Raw genomic sequence first — 23,501 nt, forward strand, 5'->3', positions numbered from 1 at the left:
GGGGGGAACCGAGCATGAGGGGGAACCGGGCATGAGGGGGGAACCGGGCCTGAGGGGGGAACCGGGCCTGAGGGGGGGAACCGGGCTTGAGGGGGGGAACCGGGCCTGAGGGGGGGAACCGGGCATGGGGAGTGGAACCGGGCCTGAGGGGGTGAAACCGGGTCTGGGGGGTCCTGCTCGGGCCCGGGGGTCGCAGCTGCCCTGGGAATTCTGCCCCGGGTCCGGGGTCCCCTCCCTGCCCGGCCCCTCATCCCCTCCGAGTGACGGCAGCCTCGTCCTGCACCCCCCGCCCAGGAGACACGCACGGACCAAAACATCCCAAAACCATACGAATATAACCCCAAATATGTGATCTGTAACCCCGAGGCAACCCCTAAACCTGTTCTTTTGCAGCACCTCGGAATGCCCTCACCCCCTGCCTTGAGGGGGAGAAAAGAACTGCCAGAAAAAAAGAGTTTTGACTTAAATATTTTTTTTTCCTTTGGTTTTTATCTCATTTTTAATTTATACAATAAAAAAAATCACTGTATGGCACCCGGGGGCAGCAGATCCCTGAAGCGAAGGGCGACGGCCGGGGCTCCGTCAGCACAAGAGGCACCAAAATCCGGAGGATTTGCCCCAAAAGGGCCGAGCGTGAGGCGGGGGAGGGACGGGGGGCTTTGGCAAAGCTCAGGGGGGTCCCGTGTGACCCCCACCCCACACACCCCTCCAGGCTTTTCTGCCAAAAAAAGCCAAAAAAAGGGAAAAAACCGGCGCGGGGTCGTGGAAGGCACTTGGAGGGTCCGGTCAGGCGAACATGGTGAGCTGGAGCCACTGGGGAGAGGGAGGAGGAGGAGGGTGAGGGAGGAAGGGGAGCAGGAGGGGGGGAAGAAAGTGTGGGAGAAGCAAGAGAAGGAGGGAGAGGAGGAGGAAAAGGAGGATGAGGAGGGGAGGAGGAAGGCCCTGAGCTCCCCCCAGTACCTGCAGCAGGTCGAAGGTGACGACGCCATCCTGGTCCACGTCCATGGCTTGGAAAAACCCTGAGGGGAGGGAAAGGCGTTGGGATCTGGGGGGGGGGGAAGTTCCATTTCTGAGGGAAAAACGTGGTCGGGAAGGCCGGGATGATTCGGGACCAGGGCAGGAAGGGATCACTTGGGATCTGGGAGGGATCGATTGGGGTCGTTTGGGATTGGGTAAGAGGGATTGTTTGGGATCATTGGGGATCATTGGAGATCACTCAGGACTGCGGGAGGGATGGTTTGGGAAGGTTTGGGATGGTTTGGGATCACTCAGGACTGTGGGAGGGATGGTTTGGGATGGTTTGGGATCACTCAGGACTGCGGGAGGGATGGTTTGGGAAGGTTTGGGATGGTTTGGGAAGGTTTAGGAGGGTTTGGGATGGCTTGGGATCACTCAGGACTGCGGGAGGGATGGTTTGGGAGGGTTTGGGATGGTTTGGGATCACTCAGGACTGCGGGAGGGATGGTTTGGGATGGTTTGGGATGGTTTGGGATGACTCAGGACTGCGGGAGGGAGGGTTTGGGAAGGTTTGGGATGGTTTGGGAAGGTTTGGGATGGTTTGGGATCACTCAGGACTGCAGGAGGGAGGGTTTGGGAAGGTTTGGGAGGGTTTGGGATGACTCAGGACTGCGGGAGGGAGGGTTTGGGAAGGTTTGGGATGGTTTGGGAAGGTTTGGGATGGTTTGGGATCACTCAGGACTGCAGGAGGGAGGGTTTGGGAAGGTTTGGGAGGGTTTGGGATGGTTTGGGAAGGTTTGGGATGGTTTGGGATCACTCAGGACTGCAGGAGGGATGGTTTGGGAAGGTTTGGGATGGTTTGGGAGGGTTTGGGATGGTTTGGGAAGGTTTGGGATGGTTTGGGATGGTTTGGGAAGGTTTGGGATGGTTTGGGAGGGTTTGGGATCGTCGGGCCGCTCACGGAACATGGTCTCCAGGCGCACGAGGCAGCAGACGAAGCTGTCGAAGTCCAGGGCCAGGTCGGGCTCGGCGTAGCGGGTGATGAGCAGCTCGTGCAGCCTCTTGTTCAGCCGGTACCCTGGGGCAGGGGGCAGCCCGGGGGTCACCCGGGGGTCCCCCGGGCAGGGGAGGGGTCCTGGGGGGGTCCCCGGGGGTCACCTGCGGCCTCCAGCGCCAGGCGCAGCTCGTAGGCGCTGATGGAGCCCGACTTGTCCAGGTCGAACTTGCGGAAGATGCTCTGGCAGGAACAGCCCCCAAGGCAGCAGGGGTCACCCAAAACACCCCCGTGTACCCCAAAATCCCCCCCCAAAGGAGCAGGGGTCATCCAAAACACCCCCGTGTACCCCAAAATCCCCCCCTAAAGGAGCAGGGGTCACCCAAAACACCCCCGTGTACCCCAAAATCCCCCCCAAGGGAGCAGGGGTCACCCAAAACACCCCCATGCACCCCAAAATCCCCCCCCAAAGGAGCAGGGGTCACCCAAAACACCCCCATGCACCCCAAAATCCCCCCCAAGGGAGCAGGGGTCACCCAAAACACCCCAGTGTACCCCAAAATCCCCCCCAAGGGAGCAGGGGTCACCCAAAACACCCCCATGCACCCCAAAATCCCCCCCAAGGGAGCAGGGGTCACCCAAAACACCCCCGTGTACCCCAAAATCCCCCCCAAGGGAGCAGGGGTCACCCAAAACACCCCCGTGTACCCCAAAATCCCCCCCAAGGGAGCAGGGGTCACCCAAAACACCCCCATGTACCCCAAAATCCCCCCCAAGGGAGCAGGGGTCACCCAAAACACCCCCGTGTACCCCAAAATCCCCCCCAAGGGAGCAGGGGTCACCCAAAACACCCCCGTGTACCCCAAAATCCCCCCCAAGGGAGCAGGGGTCACCCAAAACACCCCCATGAACCCCTAAATCCCCCCAAAGTGGAGACCACCCATGAAGAAAGATGCCAAAATCTTCACCCCACACCCCAACATCCCCAAAAAAGGGGGGAGAAGAGTGTGTGTGGGGGTGTCTCCAACCAGGAGAGAGACCCCAAACCCCCCACCCCGGACTCCAAACCCCGCAGGGGCTGGGAGCGCCCCCAGCCCCACCAGGTAGTTGCGGATGCGGTTCCAGAGGACGTTGAACTCCACCAGTCCCAGTTTCCCGTTCCCGTCTTTCTGGGGCAGGGGGGTTAAGGAAAGGGGGGCTCCAGGGGTCCCCCCAGAGCCCCCCCCGGCCCACGGGCACAGGATACGTCCATCAGGTTCACCATGCTCCGGCAGGACTCGGTGCTGAAGCCCTTGGTGCGCAGATCTTTGTCTGCAATGGGGAGTTTTGGGCGTTAACGAGGGACGGGGTGTTAACGAGGGGGGCGGGGTTAATTGGGGGGAAGCCCCCGAGTCCCGGCTCACGTTTGGCGATGATGCGGTTGAGGATGGTCTGCAGCTCGGTGACGCTGATCTCCAGGTCCTGGGGAGGGGACAGGGCGTGGCCCCGGTGTCACCGACGGGCAGTGACGTCATCGGCAACCAGAGATGTCACGGCCAACCAATGACATCACGGCCAACCAATGACATCACGGCCAACCAATGACACCGTGGCCAACCAATGACATCATGGCCAACCAATGACATCACGGCCAACCAATGACATCGTGGCCAACCAATGACATCATCACCAAGCAATGACATCACCACCAACCACTGAGGTCACAGCCAACGGCCACCGCTCCCTTACCGGCCCCGCCAGCTGCCTGAAGAGCTGCTTGAAGTTCTCATCGATTTCACCCTCACCCAGCACTTTCTGGGGGAAAAAGCGGCCGTTTTGGTAAGCGCCCCGCCCCGGCGCCCCGCCGGCCCGTCCCCCCGGCCCCGGCTGACCTCGTCCGGCAGCGTGGCCTGGATCTTGTCGTCCATCTCCCTGCGGACAGACACGGAGCGGGCTGAGCGCCGGCGCGGCGCGCGTTTGCCGGCGCTGCCGCGGCGACGCTTACTCTGTGCCGGCTCTCTTCTCGGAGAAGACGCGGAGCACGAAGTCGCCCTCCTTGTTGGGCTCGAAGGTGGAGGGCACCACGATGTACTCGCCGGGCGGCAGCCGGAAGCGCGTGCTGACCTCGCGCAGGTTGATGAACTGCTCGGAGCGCGCGCGCGACGCGTTGGCCAGGAAGAACTCCCGCTTCAGGTGCACGCCCGACCTCCCCACGTACTGCGGGCACCGGGGGGAGACGCTCCAGAACCGCCCCAAAAACGCGCCCGGGCGCGGCCCGCCCCGCCCGGCGCCGCGCCGGATCGGCACCGCCGGCGCGTGGCACCCACCTCGGGAGGGACCTGTGCGGAGAGAGGGGACACCAGGGCACCGCGGTTGGTGACAGTTGATGCCAGGTGACCCCGGCTGACCCTGATCGACCCCAGTTGACCTTGATTGACCCCAGTTGACCCCAGCTGACCCCGGTACCTCATAGACAGCGAAGCCGATGGTCTCCATGTCCTTGCCGTGGCGGCGCTCGCGGCGCCGGTGCTTCTGCATCAGCGCCAGCAGGAAGCTGCAGCCCGGCTCCCGCCCGCCGTCCTCGTCCCTGTCGTCGTCCACCTCCTCCAGCTGGATCTTGAACTGGGGGTTGATCCAGAACGTGGCTGCAAAGGGGGCAGAGGAGGCTCAGCGGGCGCCTGGCCTGGCGGGCCCGGGGCTGTCCCCCGGCGCGTACCGGGGTAGTTGCGGCAGCCGCCGGCGGTGCTGCCGCGCCGCCACGTCCCGTCGTAGAGCCGCGTGTTCCACTTGCGGAACTTGCGGGACTGCAGCGCGTCCGGCGTGAGGTTGCAGATCTCCAGGCGGGTGAATTCCCGCAGGAAATCCCGGAAGGACATCCTGCAGGAAGAGTTTGCCCTCATTTCCGGGCACGAAGCGGCCGGGAAAAGGGGTTTGAGTTGAACTTCTCCTACCAGAACTCCCCATCCTCCATCTTGACCATGAGCTGCTGGCGCAGCGCCGGCTCCACCGCGTGCCACTCGGCCGAGCTGCGGGGACAGCAGGGTCAGCAGGGCCCCGGGGCGTTACCGCTAACGAGCCTGGCGCTAACGAAGCCTCACCCGTCGCTCCAGGCACCCGTCCACTCCACCTCTCCCCAGGGATTGCGCATCCGGATGAGCTCCAGGGCCTGCCCGCGGTACGGGATCTGCGGACGGCGCCGTCAGGGCTCCGCCACCCAAAATCCACCCTTTTCCCCCCAAACCGCCGTCCGCCCTCACCTGCTTGGCGCCGGTCACCGAGTAGGCGTGGCCCTTCACCAGCTTCTTGAAGGTCACCGCCTCCATATCGAAGGCGCTCGTTATCTGCGAGGAGCCACCGCGGCGTTACCCAGGGAGCGACCCCAAATCCCGCCGGTTTTGCCCCGAAACGCCCGGGGTGGCTCACGTCGATGGAGCAGCCGAGCAGGGAGCCGCGCTCCAGCGCCTTGAGGATGATCTGGTAGAGGTCGGCCGGGGGCCGGCGCAGGTCGAACCACTCGGTGACGCCGCCCGTGAAGTCCTCGAAGCCCTCGGAGGTGCTGCCGCCCGACAGCGCCTCGTAGCAGCCGTTCACCCTGCGCGGCAGCCGGGGCGGTTTTTGGGGGGTTCTGCCCCAAAACGGGCGCGGGGAGCGGGGAGGGGCCGTACTTGGCGTAGGCCTTTTCCAGCAGCGCGCTCCAGAACTCGGAGCCCTCGGCCGAGTGCACGAAGAGCAGCTTCCCGTCCTTGGTGGGCAGGAAATCGTCCACCACCACGTCCAGCCACTCGCCGAACTGCCAGATCTGGGGGGACAAGGAGGAGCGCCCTGCTTCATCCAGGGAAGGAGGCTTTGGGGGAAAAACGCCCAGTTCGGGGTCCCACAAGGCAGCGGGGAAGTGGAGTTGCCATAACGGAAGGGGGACACGAGGAACTGGGTGGGGAAAGGCCCCAAAGTACTGGGGGATCCTCCCAAAATTTGGGGGTGTGACCAAAATGGTGGAGGGAATCCTTAAAACGCTGGGGGGTCACGCCAAAATTGCAGTGTGGAGCCCCAAAACTGTGGGAAATCCCCTCGAAATGATCAAGGGGAGGCTGAAAAAGGTGAAGAAAGCCCCAGAATGGTGCGGGAACCTCTCAGAATGACAAGAGGAGACCCGAAGCGACGGTGGGAGCCCCAAAGCGTTGGGATTTGCACTCAAAATGGCAGAGGGGAGCCCCGAGCCCGGGGTTTGCTGACCTGGAAGTGGAAGATGCCGGCGTAGCCCTGCTGGAAGCTCTGCCCGTGCGGCACCACGCGGTGCAGGAGGGTCTCGTTGAGCGTCAGCGAGGCGATGGCCGCCAGCAGCCAACAGTCACCTGGGCGGGGCCAAAAACGCCAAATTCTGGCCAAACCGCCCCCCCCAGACCCCACAGATTCGGGGCAGAGAGCGGGGACTCCTCACCCAGCGCTCCCTGGCAGATGTCGGTGCGCGTGGCGCCGTCCACGATGAACTGCGGGCGCGGGCACAGCTCCTGCGGGAAAGCGCCGGAGTTGCGGATAGTGGCGCGCTCCCGCGGGATTTTGGGGAGGACGGGGACGGCGCCGGGCTCACCGTGGGCCTCTTCCACTGCACGCCGCGGGTTTTGGAGGAGCCGGGGCCCAGCTCGCGGAAGCCGAGGGAGGTGGCGGCCGGGGGGAAGGCGGGGTCCCGGAACAGGGTCCCGGAGCGCCGGCACTCCTCGGCCAGCTGCCCGAAATCCTGGCCCAGGTAGCGCACGGCGTTGTCGTGCCGGCCCAGCCCCAGCTCCTTGGCCCGCTGCCGCCGCACCTGCGCCGAGACGCCGGTGCAGAACACCGGCACCACGGGCGGCTCCGCCATCCTGCGGGAAAGCGGCGGGGAAAAGGCGCTCGGGATTCGGGGAAAAACGGCGGTGACGCGGGTGGGCTGCACGGGGAGGGGGCGTTTGGGAGGGGATTTGGGGTTCTTGGGGGGGAAACGGGAAAAAACGCGCTCGGGATTCAGGGAGAAGTGGGGTTGGGACCTGTTTTCCGCACAGGGATGGGGGTTTTGGGGTGGAATTTGGGGTTTTTTGGGTGGGGGGAATTTGGGATTTTCCCCCAGATTTGGAGTCCTGCCCGTGTCGGGTTGGAAGAAATTGGGGCGGTTTTGGTGAGATGAGAGCGATGCCGTTTTGGGGTAAAAAGCGGGAATTCTGGGGGCAGGGAAGGTCACACAGATCCCAAATCCCGGGGTTTCACCTCGAAATGGCCCTGTCAGAGTGAACTCCTGACAATCCCCACGCGGGACAGCCCCAGAGGCTGAGGAAATGGGAAAGCCCCAAACTGGTCGTGCAGGTTGAGGTGGGGCCTCGGGTGCGGCCCCGGGTCCAACCCCGAGGGCCTTCCTCAAGCCCTGAGGGAGGTTCATTAAGCATTGGGGTGGCTAATTAAGCACGAGGCATGTTAATTAAATGCTAATCAGAGCCACCAAGGAGTGACAGAGCCGTGACAGGGGTGGAGGGCAGTGCAGCCCCCTCCCAAAATGAGGCCAAACACGGGGGTTTCTGTCACCCCAAACCCCAGCACAGCCCAAGGGTCAGGGACACCCCAAACTCGGGGATTGTGCACCAAAAATGCACAAATTAACCCCAAAATGGGGGTGAGCGGGAGTCCAACCCACCCTCCCGCCCAGGGGTCCCCCCAGTTCCCTGTGCCCCCCTCCCTGACAGCGCCAGGTCCCCTGGCCCCCCTCCCCACGTACGCTTTTGGGGTGAAGTTGGCAGAAATGGCCTCTTTTCACCCCGTTTTGGGGGCCCGGAGCCCCGGCAGGTGCCGTGGGGCGAGGGCTGGGCCCGGCTGCACCTCAGCTGCCACTTCTGCCCTGCTGCTGGGGAGGAAACAGCAGAAAAGAATTAAAACCCCAGCGAAAACCACCGAAGCTCCAGCAAAACCAGCAGCAACCCCCATTCCCCCTCCCCGAGGCAGCTCCAATACCCCAAAATCCCCTTTTTTGGCAAAACCGTGGCTCGGGGGGGTGGGGTGGGGGGAGCCCCCCCCCCCCCAACTCCCACCCCTTTCCCGGCTGCGGGCAGGGCAGGGAGCAGGCCCCGGGGGCAGGTTTTGCCCGTTCTCGCGGGTTTTTGCCCCGTTCCGGAGTTGTGTAAGCGCCCGGAGCGGGGTCTGGAGGCGCTCCCGCTGTGTCACCGGCCGTCCCCGGCCGTCCCCTCCCGGGGCCCGCTCCGTACCTCTGCCTGCGGGGGCGGCGCTCCCGGGCTCGCCGCTCTTTTTTTTGGGGGGGGACAAACGGGGCAAAGGCGAATTTCTCACCCCAAACTTCCTCGAGCAGGAAGGCGAGGCCGCCCCCGCCCCCCGAGACTCCTCCCTGCGCCGCTCCCTCCCTGCCCCCCCCCCCCCCCCCCCGCAGGGAGGGACACGCAGCGGTTTTTTTTTGGGGGGGGGGGGGGTCCCGGGTGGGTTTTGGGGGGAGTTTGGGGCTGTTCGGGAAAATCCTGCGGGATTTTCACCGCATTGAAAGGGGGGGAGGGGCGTGGGTGGGGCTGGAGGCGCAGGGAGGGACACTGGGGGGACACTGGGGGGACACGGGGGGGGGGGGTGGACATCCCTGGGGTGCGCGTGACACACTCACCGTGGACCCCCCCCCCCACCAAGTCAGACCCCACTCCCCCTTTTTAATTTTTCACCGTTTTTCCCACAGGAGGAAAAAAAAAAAAAAAATTAAGGATTTTTTAATACGTGTTGCCCATTTCTGCATATTTTTTTTTCACATTTTCTACGTTTCTCCCCCAAAAATGGGGAGGCAGGAGGGGCCTCGGGGAGAAAAGGAGCGATTCTGGGCATTTTTGGAGGGTTTGGGTGAGAAATAAGACGGAAATGGAAAAAAGAAACTGAGAATATATCACCCCAAACCACCAGCTGGGACGGCAGGAAAGAGACGCCTGTGAGCAAAAATGGGGCTTGGGTTAAAAACCCCCAAAATTGGTTGGGTAAAAACCAAAGAAAGAAAAAAAAAAAAAAAAAAGGCGAATTTTAGGACAAAACTAAAAAAGGGCCAAATCTGGGGGCAAAAGTTAAAAAAAGGAAAGACCAATTCTGTGCCAAAAGCAAAAAGGGGCCAATTCTAGGATTAAAAAACAAACAAAAAAAAGGGGCTAATTTGGGTCAAAGCAAAAAAGGGCAAATTTCCACACAAAAAGGGCCCAAATTCTACACAAAATTAAAGGGAAATTGGGTCCAAACTTGCTGTAAAATCCCAGTTTTGAGGATTTCTTTGCCCGGGCCCTGTCTGGGCCTTCAGGGTTACCCCAGGCTGCTCAGGGCTGGTTTTGGGTGGGAATCAGGGATTTTGGGCAATGGGATTTAGGGTGGGAATCAGGGATTTTGGGCAATGGGATTTAGGGTGGGAATCAGGGATTTTGGGCAATGGGATTTGCAGCAATTTGGGAGCAGGACTCTGAAGGTTTGGGGTTTGACCACCTCTGGGGTTAATTAGGACCCTGCTTTATTAGCAGGGGTATCCTTAGGGCTCCCCACTTCATTGGGGGCTTCATTAGAACCCCCACTTCATTAGCAGTGGTGTCATTAAGGCCCTGCTTGATTGGGGGAGCATCATTAGGGCCCCCACTTCATTAGCAGGAGCATCATTAAGGCCTTCCACTTCATTAGTGGGGTCTCCTTAGGGTTCCCTACTTCATTAAGCCTCCCTGCTTCGTTAATGGAGGCATCATTAGGGTTCCTTGCTTAATTAGAGCCCCTCACTTCGTTAGCAAGAAGATCTTGAGAACCCCCTGCTTCATTAGAGCCCTCCAGGTCATTAAAGGGGCTTCATTAGGGACCCCCACTTAATTACTAGGGGCATCATTAGGACCCCTACTTGGCTGGGAGGGTGTTAGGGCCCTAATTAAGGCAGGGCTTTGTTAATTAAGGACTCACAGGGTGGGGGGGCAGCCATCAGTTCCATGGCCAGCAGGTCCTGCAAAAAGAGATAAGAACAGCTGCTTTAGGCAAAAAAAAAAAACCGGAATTCAAGTCAAGCAAAAAGGTTGTTTTTCTTAAAAAAAAATTAAAATGAAAAGGAGGTTTCGGTTGGACTGACCTTGCCAGAGACCCCGGAGAGGAGCACCTGCCCAACGGTGTCTTCTTGGGGAGGAGAAAAACAACCAGAAAATCATTTTTTGGGTAAAACCGCCCGGTTTGGAGGGTCTGGAACGTGAGGGGTGGGTTTTGCCCGGTTTGGAGGGTAGCTCAAAGACCCCCAGAACAAGAATTAGCATTCAACTCCCTTAAAGCTTCAAGTGGCCCCAAAAGCCCCCACACCCAACCCTTTGTAATGCCTAAAAAGCCCTAAATCCCCCCAAAACCAGACCAAGCGTTTAATTCCCAACAGATCAGAGCGAGCACAGCTTTAGCTCGGTCTCGTACCTCTCTGCCTCACTCATGCTGCGGGATCAAAGGTTTCTCTGAAGCTTAAGCTTTCCTTTTCTGTTGTATTTTAGTAAGATTTAAGGAGCTGAATTGATTTTCTGCTGCCAAGACAGGGAAAGGCGGCAAAACCCCCTCAGGAGCTCCGGCGCCTTCCCGCCTTTTTCCTTCGCCTCAGCAGCGTTAGCCCCGCCCCTTCCCGGCAGCCGCATTCTATAGGCCGCAAGGCCGCGCCGCCAGCCAATCAGAAGGCAGAGATTGACGAAGCCACGCCTCTCTCCCGTGCTGCTGCTTTTTAGAGGTGGCATCAGCCAATCAGAGATGAGGCGCGCAAAAGAGGCGTCGCTGATTGGCTGGGCGCCGTGTGGGAGAAGTGTGAAGGGAGGGGCGGCTCGGGGCGGGGTTTGTGAGGGGGAAGGGGCCGGGGGAGGCGCTGCGGGCACAAAGCAGCGGGCGAGGCGCGCGGAACGAGGGGAGCGGGGCAAGGCGACGAGTCCGGCTCGTGTCGGGCGTCCCCGCGGGGCCGAGCGGGGCGCTCCCCTCGCCCGCGCCGCCCCTCCCTTAGCAACAGCCGCCGGCCCAGCGGCGTCGCGCGGGGGATTTTTTTTCTGATTGGCCGAGCCCCGCCGCGCCTGGCCAATGAGCGCGAGCCACGGGACCCTGGGCGTCCCCGCCCACCCCCGCGCCGGCGGCGGGGCCGCTCGGAGCGTACCAAGCGCGGGCGTGCGGGGGGGGGGGAGCCCAGCGGTTCAGGGTTTAGGGGGGCCGCGGCTCTCCCCGCACTCCCCGTGCAGCGCGGGGAGCGGGGGCTCCTCAGGGTCTCTGTAGGGAGCAGCTGGTCTGGGGGGCGAGGTGGGGAGGGGGGAGCAGGCTGGGAAACCCCCCCCTGGTTCTCCCCCCCCCCCGGGCAGCTGCGTGGTGCGGCCCGGGCGGAAGTGAGGTGTCGCGCGCTGAGGCGGTTCCGGTGTGGGAGCGGCCGGGGCTGGGGGGGCTGAGGCGGGGTCGGGCCCGGTGAGTCCCGGGGGCGACAGCGGGGCCTGAGGGGCGGGCAGGGCCCCGCGGGGGCGTGCGGAGCGGCCGGAGGCAGAGGGGGGCTCGGGGGAAGCCGAGCGAGCGGTGACAGTCGGGGTTCCCGGTGGAGGAGGGGACGCGGATGTGGGGGATGGGGGGGGGGGGCAGAGGGACGTGAGGGGACCCGGAGGGTTTGGGGACACTGAGGGGGGACAGAGGGACAGGGAGGGCTCCTGACGCGGAGGTGCCACCTGGGGACACGGCACCTGCTGCCACCAAAATGTGGGACAGGAGCCAGCGCCGCCGGCGGGGACCGAGAGCTGAGTTTGAAAAAAAAACGCCGTTTTTATTGCTCGCAGGAATCCTTAACGAGCTACAAAAAAAACACCTTTGGGCAAGCCCCAAACCCCCCCTGATCCCGGGGCACACGGGGCTGGTTTTGAGGTGCAATCCCTGCTTTTGGGGGTTCCGGGCCGAGGCTGTGCCGTGTGTGACAGCAGGAGCCCGGTCCCTGATTCCGTGGATGGTTTTTTGGGGTTATATCCTTTATTTTTGGGGTTAAACCCGTGTTTTTGTGGGTTCCAGGCCGGGGCCATGCTGTGTGCGACAGGAGGAGCCTGATCTCTGATTTTGGGGTTAAATGTGGGTTATTTTTGGGTTTAAATCCATTATTTTTGGTGTTAAAGCCCTGATTTTTGTGGGTTCCAGGCCGAGGCCATGCTGTGCACAGTACTGGTCATGGCAGGAGCCTGGTGGCTGATTTTGGGGTTAAATGTGGACTATTTATGCGGTTAAATCCATTATTTTTTGGGTTAAAGCCCTGGTTTTTGGGTTCCAGGCCGAGGCCATGCTGTGCACGGCGCTGGTCATGGCAGGAGCCTGGTGGCTGATTTTGGGGTTATTTTTTGAGTTAAATGTGGGTTACTTTTGGGGTTAAAGCCCTGGTTTTTGGGTTCCAGGCCGAGGCCATGCTGTGCACGGCGCTGGTCATGGCCGGCAGCCTGGCGCTCACCACGGCCGTGGTGGCCCACGCCTACTACCTGAAGCACCAGTTCTACCCCACCGTGGTGTACCTCACCAAATCCAGCCCCAGCATGGCCGTGAGTGCTTTGTTCCTCGTTAATCACCCCTAATTAACCCGGGGGCCTGCCCACGCTGCCTCACTTCTGCTTTTGGGGCCGCCCTGGGGGCTGAGGGGCTCCCCGAAAAGCCCTGGGGACAGCAGCGGGGCTGGTTCCACCCACCCAGCCCCGGGGCCCGGGTTTGGGGCCCCAAACCCCCCCCGGGCTGTCCCCAAAATGCCCTTTGGGGGCTGCTGGCCCCACAGGTGCTGTACATCCAGGCCTTCGTGCTGGTGTTCCTGCTGGGCAAGTTCATGGGCAAGGTTTTCTTCGGGCAGCTGCGCGCGGCCGAGATGGAGGTGAGCGCTTCGTGGGGGAGTTTTGGACCCCAGAGGGGCTTTGGTGCTGATTTAGGGGGATTTTGTCACCCCAGAAAGTCTTTGGTGCCGATTTCGGGGGGATTTTGGACCCCAGAGGGGCTTTGGTGCTGATTTAGGGGGGATTTTGGACCCCAAAAAGTCTTTGGTGCCAATTTCGGGGGGATTTTGGACCCCAGAGGGGCTTTGGTGCTGATTTAGGGGGGATTTTGGACCCCAAAAAGTCTTTGGTGCCAATTTCGGGGGGATTTTGGACCCCAGAGGGGCTTTGGTGCCGATTTCGGGGGGAATTTGGACCCCAGAAAGTCTTTGATGCTGATTTAGGGGGGATTTTGGACCCCAGAGGGGCTTTGATGCTGATTTAGGGGGGAATTTGGACCCCAGAGGGTCTTTGGTGCTGTCTGGGGGGAGAATTGATGCATTTTGGGGCAGGATTTCGAACCCTGAGAGTCTTCCAGTGCCACTTTGGGTGGGGATTTTGAACCCCAAGCGATCTTTGGTGCAAATTTTGGACCCTCAGAGTCTTTGGACCCGTTTTGGGGTGAATTTTGAACCCCCCCAGAGTTTTTGGACCCCGTTTTGGGGTGAATTTTGAACCCCCCCAGGGTTTTTGGACCCTGTTTTGGGGTGAATTTTGAACTCCCAGGGGTTTTGGGTCCCGTTTTGGGGTGAATTTTGAACCCCCCCAGAGTTTTTGGACCCCGTTTTGGGGTGAATTTTGAACTCCCAGGGGTTTTGGGCCCCATTTTGGGATGAATTTTCAACCCCCATAGTCTTTGGGCCCCGTTTTGGGGTGAATTTTGAACTCCCAGGGTTTTTGGGGCCCGTTTTGGGGTGAATTTTGAACTCCCAGGGTTTTTGGGGCCCGTTTTGGGGTGAATTTTGAACTCCCAGGGTTTTTGGGGCCCGTTTTGGGGTCCAGCCTGGGGGGCTGCCCCTAAATCTGTCCCACAGCACCTCCTGGAGCGCTCGTGGTACGCGGTGACCGAGACCTGCCTGGCCTTCACCGTCTTCAGGGACGACTTCAGCCCGCGCTTCGTCGCCCTCTTCACCCTCCTCCTCTTCCTCAAGTGCTTCCACTGGCTGGCCGAGGACCGTGTGGATTTTGTGAGTGTTGGCAGCAGGGAAAACAGCTCAAAAACCGCCCCAAAAAACCCCAAATCCAGCCCGAAACCACCCCAAAAATAAGCCAGAATCAACCCAGAACTTGCCTGAAACCAGCCCAAAAATAACCTGAAATCAACCCGAAACCAACCCAAAAATAACCCCAAATCAGCCTGAAACCAACCCAAAAATAACCCTGAATCAATCAGCTTAAACCAACCCAAAAATAACCCAAAACCAGCCCAAACCAACCTGAAATGAACCTTAAATTAATCAACCCCAAAACGAACTCAAACCCAGCCCGAAACCACCCCAAAGCAGCTGGAAATGAACCCAAATCCCATTTTTTAATGGAAAAACTGGATTTTCCTCCCCTGCGCAGATGGAGAGGAGCCCCAACATCTCGTGGCTCTTCCACTTCCGAATCGTCTGTGAGTGCTCCTCATTTGCATATTTTTGGGGAAGAACCCGGGGCAGCCGAGCGTGCTGGGGCCTGATAACCCGAATTGCCCTAATCAGCAGTGGCTCGTTAACGAGGGGGGGAGGTTAACGAGCTCCGTGGAGGATAAACAAGGATCAAAAATGGGATTTAGGGGTGCACTTCCCAGAATCAGAAAAGTGGGATTTAGGGGGGGTGCACTTCCCAAAATCAGAAAAATGGGATTTAGGCGTGCACTTCCCAAAATCAGAAAAATGGGATTTAGGGGTGTGCAAACCAATTTTGGAAGGAAGTTTTGGGTAGAAGGCGTGGCTGGGAGTGGAGAAAGCTGTTAATTAAGCTCCTCGTTAGTGGTGGGGTGTAGGAACCCCCGCCCAGAGCTGCTCCCGAGGGTGGGACCCATTCATTTTTTGGGGTCTCCCGGCCTCTTTTCCCAGCCCTGATGTTCCTGCTGGGAATCCTGGACTTCCTCTTTGTCAGCCACGCCTACCACAGCATCCTGACCCGCGGCGCCTCCGTCCAGCTGGTCTTCGGCTTCGAGGTGGGTGTGTGGGGGGGGGTCCCGGGGGTCCCCAGGGTCCCTCCCGGGGCGGGATGTCCCACCTGGCACCTGTCCCACCCCCAGTACGCCATCCTGATGACCATGGTGCTGACCATCTTCATCAAGTACGTGCTGCACTCCATCGACCTGCAGAACGAGAACCCCTGGGACAACAAGGCCGTGTTCATGCTCTACACCGAGCTCTTCACCGGTACCGGGGGGGCTGGGGGGGCTCAATTAGGCGTTGCTTAACGAAGAGTCGAAGCGTTGGGGGTGTTCAGGTGGGCTGGGTTGGTCAACGAAGAGTCAAAGTCTTGGCGGGGCTCAGTTGATCTTCATCGGTCAACGAAGAGTCGACATCTTGGCGTTCATCCGGTCTTGGTTGATCAACAAAGACTTGAAGTCTTGGTTTCCAGTGGGTTTTTGTTCCTCAATGATGATCCAAAGCGTTCGACTGGTCTTGGTGGCCAACCAAAACTTGAAACGTTGGTGGTGCCTGGCTGGTCTTGGTTGGTCAACGACGATTCAGAGTCTTGGTGGGGCTCAATTGCTCTTCATTGGTCAACGAAAACTCAAAGTCCTGGTGTTAACTGGTCTTGGTGGTCAGCCAAAGCTCAGAGTGTTGGTGGTGCTTGGTTGGTCTTGGTTGGTCGATGAAGGCTCAAAGTTTTGGTGTTCAGCTGGGTTTGGGTCGTTAACGAAGGCTCGGAAGCGGTGCTGGTGCTCAGCTGGCCTTGGCCGGTCAACCGAGACTTGCTCAACCGGTCACCTCAGCCGTCCCAAAAGCGGCCCAGGTGACCTTGGGGTGCCGCCTCGCCACCCGAGCTGTCCCCAGCGCGTCCCCGCTGTGGTTCCTCCCCAGGCCTCATCAAGGTGCTGCTCTACATGGCCTTCATGACCATCATGATCAAGGTGCACACCTTCCCGCTCTTCGCCATCCGCCCCATGTACCTGGCCATGAGGTGAGGCCCCTCGGCCCGGGGACACTCCTGGGTGTGATCCTGATCCCCATCCTGATCCGAATCCTGAACACATCTTGATCCCATCCCCATCCTGATTCCTGATCCCATCTTGATCCTGATCCCATCCTGATCCCAGTGCTGGTCCCAATCCCATCCTGATCCCAATCCTGATCCCAATCCTCATCCTGATCCCATCTCAATGCCCATCCTGATCCCATCCTGATCCTGATCCCATCCCGATCCTGATCTCCATCCTGATCCGAATCCTGAACCCATCTTGATCCCATCCCCATCCTGATCCTGATCCCATCCTGATTCCCATCCTGATCCCATCTCAATCCCAATCCCATCCTGATCCCAATCCTGAAACCATACCAATATAATCCCAGTCTTGATCCCATCCCAATCCTGATCCCAATCCCATCCCGATCCCATCCTGATCCCATCTTGATCCCATCCCCATCCCGATCCCGATCTCATCCTGATCCCATCCTGATCCCAATCCCGTGCTCTGCTCCAGGCAGTTCAAGAAGGCCGTCACCGACGCCATCATGTCCCGCCGGGCCATCCGCAACATGAACACGCTGTGAGTGCCTGGCTCCACCCCAGAAACCCCAAATCCTGGGAAAACCCTCTGTCCATCCACCCCAGAAACCCCAAATCCCGGGAAAACCCTCTGTCCATCCACCTCAGAATCCCCAAATCCCAGGAAAACCCTCTGTCCATCCACCCCAGAAACCCCAAATCCCAGGGAAGGTCTAGTACTTGATGGTCTTGGCTACCACAGGGTAACTGGGATGGGGCTGGGATGGAACTGGGAGCACTGGGAGGGTTTGGCACCTTTGGGAATTTAACCCAAACCCGTTGAACTCCGGCGAGGAGAATTCCAAGCTGCTGCCGGCACAACCCAAAGTCCCTTTTCCCCCTAAACTGTCCCCAGCAGGGGGATTTTCGGGGAGAGATGGGGGATTTTTGGGACCAGCTGGGGGATTTTTGGGACTGGTTGGGGGATATTTGGGACCAGCTGTGGGATTTTTGGGTTTCTCCCCCACAGGTATCCCGACGCCACGGCCGAGGAGCTGCAGGCCATGGACAACGTGTGCATCATCTGCCGTGAGGAGATGGTGACGGGTGCCAAGCGCCTGCCCTGCAACCACATCTTCCACACCAGGTGCCGCTTCCCCGGGATCCCGGGGATTTTGGGGATTTTGGGACTTTGGGGGTGGCTTTGGGGGTGTCATCACCACAGGTCTGCCAGCCTGCAACGGTAATCCTGATCCCAATTCCAGTCCTGATCCCAATCCCACTCTTGATTCCAATCCCAAATCCATCCTAATGCCATCCCTGTCCCAATCCCAATCCTGATCCCAATCCCATCCCCATCCAGTCCTGATTCCAATCCCAATCTCCATCCTGATTCCATCCCAATTCCATGCCAATCCAATCCTGATCCCGATCCCATCCCCATCCCAATCCACATCCCAGTCCCATCCCAATCCCTGCATCACAGTGGAGGTTAATGAGGTCATTATTAATTAATTAGGGGTTCATTAGTGGGGGAAGGGTTAAATTCCCTTGGGGGGTCAGAGGGACGTGGAGGGGTCTCAGGGGCCAGCAGCTGACAAGAGGGGAGTTAATTAACGGGTTAATTACCGCCAGGGGAATAAGCCAGCGGGGGTTTTGCGGGGGTGGCACTGAGGGCGTTAATTAAGGCATTAATGAAGGGGTTCATTAACCCTGCAGCTGCCTGCGCTCGTGGTTCCAGCGGCAGCAGACGTGCCCCACGTGCCGCATGGACGTGCTCCGCGCCTCGCTGCCGCCGCAGCCGCCCCCAGAGCCACCGGCACCGGCACCGGCACCGGCGGCACAGCCGCCCAACTGTGAGTGACCGGGGGGACAGGGGGGGACAGGGGGGAACACAGGGGGACAGGGAACCCCAGCTGTGAGTGACCGAGGGGACAGGAGGGGACACAGAGGGACAGGGACCCCCAACTGTGAGTGACCAGGGGGACAGGGGGGGACAGGGACCCCCAACTGTGAGTGACCGGGGGGACAGGGGGGGACACGGGGGGACAGGGACCCCCAACTGTGAGTGACCAGGGGGACAGGGGGGGACAGGAGGGGACACAGGGGGACAGGGAACCCCAGCTGTGAGTGACCGGGGGGACAGGGGGACGGGGGGGGACACAGAGGGACAGGGACCCCCAACTGTGAGTGACCGGGGGGACAGGGGGACGGGGGGGGACACAGAGGGACAGGGACCCCCAACTGTGAGTGACCGAGGGGACGGGGGGGGACAGAGGGTGGGACACAGGGGGACAGGGACCCCCAACTGTGAGTGACCATTGCTGGGGGGACAAAGGGACAGGGAGGGAGAGGCCCCGTGGGCAGCCTGGGGCGTTCCCATATGGGTGTTTCCTCCAGAGGCATCCCACTGTGGGAATTCCCAGCTGGGACATCCCACAGGGCCATCCCACAGTGCCATCCCACAGGGCCATCCCACAGGGCCATCCCAGCCTGGGACATCCCACAGGGACATCCCACAGTGCCATCCCACAGTGCCATCCCAGCCTGGGACATCCCACAGTGCCATCCCACAGTGCCATCCCACAGTGCCATCCCAGCCTGGGCCATCCCACAGGGCCATCCCACAGTGCCATCCCAGCCTGGGCCATCCCACAGGGACATCCCACAGTGCCATCCCACAGGGACATCCCACAGTGCCATCCCAGCCTGGGACATCCCCCCCTGTGCCGCCCCCGTTCCCTTTGGGGTCGGGCAGGACGGGGATTGGGAATTGCGGCTCTCAGCGCTGCCCTGTCCCCGCAGTTCCCCAGGGAATGCTCCCTCCCTTCCCGCCGGGAATGTTCCCGTTCTGGCCGCCCGTGGGGCCCTTCCCGCCCGGCCCCGGTGCCCAGGCCCCGGCCGGCACTGACGGCTCGGCCGCGGCCGCCGGCGCCGCTCCCGGTGAGTCCCACCCCGAGTCCCGCCCCAAATCCCATCCTGCCCCTTGTCCCACCCCAAATCCCCCCAAATCCCATCCCCTGCCCCATGTTCCACCCCAAATCCCATCCCCTGCTCCTTGTCCCCCCCCAAATCCCATCCTGCCCCATGTCCCACCCCAAATCCCCCCAAATCCCATCCCCTGCCCCATGTTCCACCCCAAATCCCATCCCTTGCTCCTTGTCCCCCCCCAAATCCCATCCTGCCCCATGTCCCGCCCCAAATCCCCCCAAATCCCATCCCCTGCCCCATGTTCCACCCCAAATCCCATCCCCTGCTCCTTGTCCCACCCCAAATCCCCCAAACCCAAATCCCACAAATCCTACACCTCTCCCTTTTCCCGCCAATTCCCCCTCAAACCAAACTCCCTCCCTTTTCCCACCCCAAAAACCCCCTTTCCTACCCCAAACCCCCTTTCCCACCCCAAACCCTTTCTCCCCCTGACCCCTCTGTGCCCCCAGGTGCCCGTGCTGGTCCCGGTGCCGCTCCCGGTGCCGCTCCCGGTGCCGCTCCCGGTGCTGGCGCTGCCGGGCCGGAGCCGAGCGGTGCCGGGGCCGTGCCGGGGCTGCCGCTGCCGCCGCCCTGGGTGGGGATGCCATGGCCGCCGCTCTTTGGTAGGATTGGGGATTTGGGATTTGGAAATTGGCGAATTCGGGGATTTGTGGATTTGGGGGTTTGGGAATTCAGGGATTTGGAGATTTGGGGATTTGTGGATTTGGGGGTTTGGGAATTCGGGGATTGGGGATTTGTGGATTTGGGGATCCCGGATGGACCCCTGTGCCCTTCCCGCAGGCGTACCGCCCATGCCGGGGATTTGGGAATTCGGGGATTTGTGGATTTGGGATTGGGGAATTTGGGGATCCCGGATGGACCCCCGTGCCCTTCCCACAGGCGTACCGCCCATGCCGGGGATTGGGGATTTGGGGATTGGGGGATTTGTGAATTTGGGGATTTGGGGATTTGTGGATTTGGGGATCCCGGATGGACCCCCGTGCCCTCCCCGCAGGCGTTGCCGCCCATGCTGGGGATTGGGAATTCGGGGATTTGGGAATTCGGGGATTTGGGGATTTGGGGATTTGGGATTGGGGGATTTGTGAATTTGGGGATTTGTGGATTTGGGGATTTGTGAATTTGGGGATCCCGGATGGACCCCCGTGCCCTCCCCGCAGGCGTGCCGCCCATGCCGGTGCCGCCGGCCGGCTTTGCCGGGCTGACCGAGGAGGAGCTGCGGGCCATGGAGGGCCACGAGCGGCAGCACCTGGAGGCGCGGCTGCAGTGCCTGCACAACATCCACACGCTGCTGGACGCAGCCATGCTGCAGATCAACCAGTACCTGGGCGTGCTGGCCTCCCTCGGGTACTGGGGGCACTGGGAGGGACTGGGGGGGACTGGGGGGGATTGAGGGGGACTGGGAGGGGACTGGGAGGGACTGGGGGGACTGGGAGGGGACTGGGGGGCACTGGGAGGGACTGGGAGGGGACTGGGAGGGACTGGGGGGCACTGGGAGGGGACTGGGGGGCACTGGGAGGGACTGGGGGGGACTGGGGGGCACTGGGAGGGACTGGGGGGCACTGGGAGGGACTGGGAGGGACTGGGAGGGACTGGGGGGACTGGGAGGGGACTGGGGGGGACTGGGAGGGGACTGGGGGGGACTGGGAGGGACAGATCAACCAGTACCTGGGCGTGCTGGCCTCCCTCGGGTACTGGGGGCACTGGGAGGGACTGGGAGGCACTGGGAGGGCACTGGGAGGGACTGGGGGGGACTGGGAGGGACTGGGGGGGATTGAGGGGGACTGGGAGGGGACTGGGAGGGGACTGGGAGCACTGCAGGGGGACTGGGAGGGACTGGGGGGCACTGGGGGGGACTGGGAGGGACTGGGGGGGACTGGGGGGGACTGGGAGGGGACTGGGGGGGACTGGGAGGGGACTGGGGGGGACTGGGAGGGACAGATCAACCAGTACCTGGGCGTGCTGGCCTCCCTCGGGTACTGGGGGCACTGGGAGGGACTGGGAGGCACTGGGGGGGACTGGGAGGGGACTGGGAGGGACTGGGGGGGACTGGGAGGGACTGGGGGCACTGGGAGCACTGGGAGGGACTGGGGAGCACTGGGAGGGACTGGGAGGGACAGATCAACCAGTACCTGGGCGTGCTGGCCTCCCTCGGGTACTGGAAGGGACTGGGAGCACTGGGAGGGCTCGGTGCTGACCATCCCCCCCCTTCCCCAATCCCGGGAATTTGGGATAACTCTGGGATCCCCCCAGGACCCCCCGAGCCGCCCCCCGGCCGCCCCCCGACCGTGAGGCCCCCCCGGAGGAGCCCCCGGCGCCGGGACCCTCGGGAGCCACCGGAGCCACCGGAGCCACCGGTGCGTGAGGAGCCCCCCGAAACTGGGCTGAACTGGTGCTGAACTGGGCTAAACTGGTGCTAAACTGGTGCTGAACTGGGCTAAACTGGGCTGAACTGGTGCTGAACTGGTGCTAAACTGGTGCTGAACTGGGCTGAACTGGGCTAAACTGGTGCTGAACTGGGCTGAACTGGTGCTGAACTGGTGTTAAACTGGTGCTAAACTGGGCTGAACTGGTGCTGAACTGGGCTGAACTGGGCTAAACTGGGCTAAACTGGTGCTGAACTGGGCTGAACTGGTGCTGAACTGGGCTGAACTGGTGCTAAACTGGGCTAAACTGGTTCTGAACTGGGTTAAATGGGTGCTGAACTGGGCTAAACTGGGCTGAACTGGGTTAAATGGGTGCTGAAATGGGTTAAACTGGGCTAAACTGGTGCTGAACTGGTGCTGAACTGAGCTAAAGTGGTACAAACTGGTTGTGCCCTGCTCTAACTGGGTTAAACTGGTACAAACTGGTTGTGCCCTGCTGTAACTGGGTTAAACTGGTACAAACTGGTTGTGCCCTGCTGTAACTGGGTTAAACTGGTACAAACTGGTTTTGCCCGCTGTGTCCCGCAGATCCGGCCCCCGCCGAGGATGAGGAGGACGCGGCCGAAGGCCCCGAGCCCCGCGAGGGCCCCGACACGGCCGAGCTGCGCCGGCGGCGCCTGCAGAGGCTGGGGACCCCCCCCCACTGACCGGGACCCCCAGGACCCCCCAGACCGACCCCCGATCCCCCCCAGGACCCCCCAGACCAACCCCAAATCCCCCCCAGGACCCCCCAGACCAACCCCAGATCCCCCCCAGGACCCCCCAGGACCCCCCAGACCGACCCCAAATCCCCCCCAGGACCCCCCAGACCAACCCCAGATCCCCCCCCAGGACCCTCCCTCACCTCCAGGACCTCCCCCCTCCCCATTTTCCATCGGAATTCCCATCTGGAAGCGAATCCCAGTCCCCTTGGTGACCCCAGCCCCATTTCTCCAGCCCTGATCCCTTTCCCCTCCATTTTTCCCCAACTTTCCCCCATTTTTCCCCTATTTCCCCCCATTTTTTCCCAATTTCCCCCCATTTTTCCCCAATTTCCCCCCATTTTTCCCCAATTTCCCCCCATTTTTCCCCTATTTCCCCCCATTTTTTCCCCTATTTCCCCCATTTTTCCCAATTTCTCCCTGTTTTCCCCCAACTCTCCCTCTCCCCTGAGCCAGGGTTGGCTCCCTGTTGTTCCCTGGGGTTTTGGGGTGTTCCCCCCCCCCCCCCCCAAATCCACCCCTGGGGGGCTTTGACCTCTGACCCCGCCCGCCCCAGGGAATTCGGGACCCCCCTGGGATTTTGGGGTCCCCTCCCATGGGAATTCTGGGGCTACCCTGAGGATTTTGGGGCCGTTCCTTGGGATTTTGGGGCACCCCACCCCCCCAGATTTGGGTCCTGCCCATGGGAATTTCGTGATTTTCCCGGGAATTTGGGAATTTTGGGTCACCTCCGTGGAATTTCGGGGTTCCCCCTGGAATTTTGGGAATTCTGCCCCCCATTAACAGTATTAACCCCTCCCCCCCACCCCCCCCAGTCCCAAACTGGTTTGGACTGGTTTGGACGGGTGCCGGGGTTGCAGTTTCTCGCTGACTTTTGCCCAATTCCGGGCGCTTTTGGCCCAAATCCCGCCGCGATTCCGGGCCGGCCGCGCCCCCAGTGCCTCTGGAACCCCAAATTCTCAGGGAAAAACCAAAAATCCACCACCCCGCGGCCGGAATCGACGGAAAACGGCGCCTTTTGCACCAAAACGGGGGCTGGGGCGGGGGGGGGTGGGGAGACTTTTGGGGCAAAAAGGAGCCAAATTGGGATTTTCGGGTCTGAGGCGGATTTGTTTTCTTTCTTCCTTTAATTTTTTGGGCAGTTTTGGCCCCAGCTTGAGTGGCTCGATGAGGAATTTGGCAATAACGAAGCGGCGCCGCTTTGGGGAGTTGATTTTTAACCCTTCCGTGTGGGTTTTTTTTTTACCCATTTTGAGCCAAAACCGTCGTTCCTTTTGGGTCTGTTCGAGGTTTTTTTGGGTGGATTCCTTAAAAATTGCCTCGTTTTGGGGTGAAGCCACGGGGAGGGGGAGGGGAGGGATGGTTCCGGGGGGCGCTGGACCCCAAAATCGCCCCTTTTCCCCCCGAAGCGGTGGCGGAATTATTTAATTTGTAAATAATGTACAAATTTTTACCAGCTCCGGTGTAAATACAATAAAGGTTGCAGTAAAGCTCGGCTCCTCCCGCCCGCCAGGGGGCGCGC

The 23,501-nt window shown here is 60.8% G+C and overlaps 2 protein-coding genes across 4 annotated transcripts; one reads left to right on the top strand and one right to left on the bottom strand.

The window, feature by feature from the left end:
• Positions 1-409: 409 nt before the first annotated feature.
• Positions 410-11,194, bottom strand: CAPN1 (calpain 1). The gene is made up of 25 exons (XM_053968032.1): positions 10,346-11,194; positions 10,020-10,063; positions 9,857-9,896; positions 7,668-7,793; positions 6,519-6,786; positions 6,369-6,438; positions 6,164-6,282; positions 5,596-5,729; positions 5,354-5,522; positions 5,188-5,271; positions 5,029-5,114; positions 4,882-4,956; positions 4,647-4,807; positions 4,397-4,575; positions 4,258-4,269; positions 3,936-4,147; positions 3,823-3,862; positions 3,680-3,745; positions 3,355-3,412; positions 3,198-3,262; positions 3,052-3,120; positions 2,116-2,194; positions 1,919-2,035; positions 961-1,019; positions 410-813 (listed from the first exon to the last, which is right to left on the bottom strand). The coding sequence occupies exons 5-25, from the start codon at positions 6,783-6,785 to the stop codon at positions 787-789; spliced, it is 2,148 nt and encodes a 715-aa protein (XP_053824007.1). The 5' UTR covers position 6,786; positions 7,668-7,793; positions 9,857-9,896; positions 10,020-10,063; positions 10,346-11,194; the 3' UTR covers positions 410-786.
• Positions 11,195-11,297: 103 nt separating this feature from the next.
• SYVN1 (synoviolin 1) lies at positions 11,298-23,477 on the top strand. Of its 3 annotated transcripts, none has more exons than XM_053968034.1 (16): positions 11,298-11,356; positions 12,316-12,456; positions 12,684-12,776; positions 13,749-13,901; positions 14,281-14,329; positions 14,775-14,878; positions 14,963-15,089; positions 15,741-15,840; positions 16,361-16,426; positions 16,895-17,011; positions 17,584-17,720; positions 18,670-18,807; positions 19,305-19,457; positions 20,013-20,199; positions 21,106-21,209; positions 21,807-23,477. In XM_053968034.1, the coding sequence occupies exons 2-16, from the start codon at positions 12,325-12,327 to the stop codon at positions 21,923-21,925; spliced, it is 1,779 nt and encodes a 592-aa protein (XP_053824009.1). In that variant the 5' UTR covers positions 11,298-11,356; positions 12,316-12,324; the 3' UTR covers positions 21,926-23,477. The 3 variants fall into 3 exon arrangements, with proteins under 3 accessions (XP_053824009.1, XP_053824010.1, XP_053824008.1); XM_053968035.1 differs by lacking the exon at positions 11,298-11,356 and adding an exon at positions 11,587-11,998; XM_053968033.1 differs by lacking the exon at positions 11,298-11,356 and having other exon boundaries at positions 12,123-12,456.
• The last annotated feature ends 24 nt before the right edge of the window (positions 23,478-23,501 follow it).

The sequence above is a fragment of the Vidua chalybeata genome, chromosome 32 (assembly GCF_026979565.1).
Source record: "Vidua chalybeata isolate OUT-0048 chromosome 32, bVidCha1 merged haplotype, whole genome shotgun sequence".
Classification (NCBI taxonomy): Eukaryota; Metazoa; Chordata; class Aves; order Passeriformes; family Viduidae; genus Vidua; species Vidua chalybeata.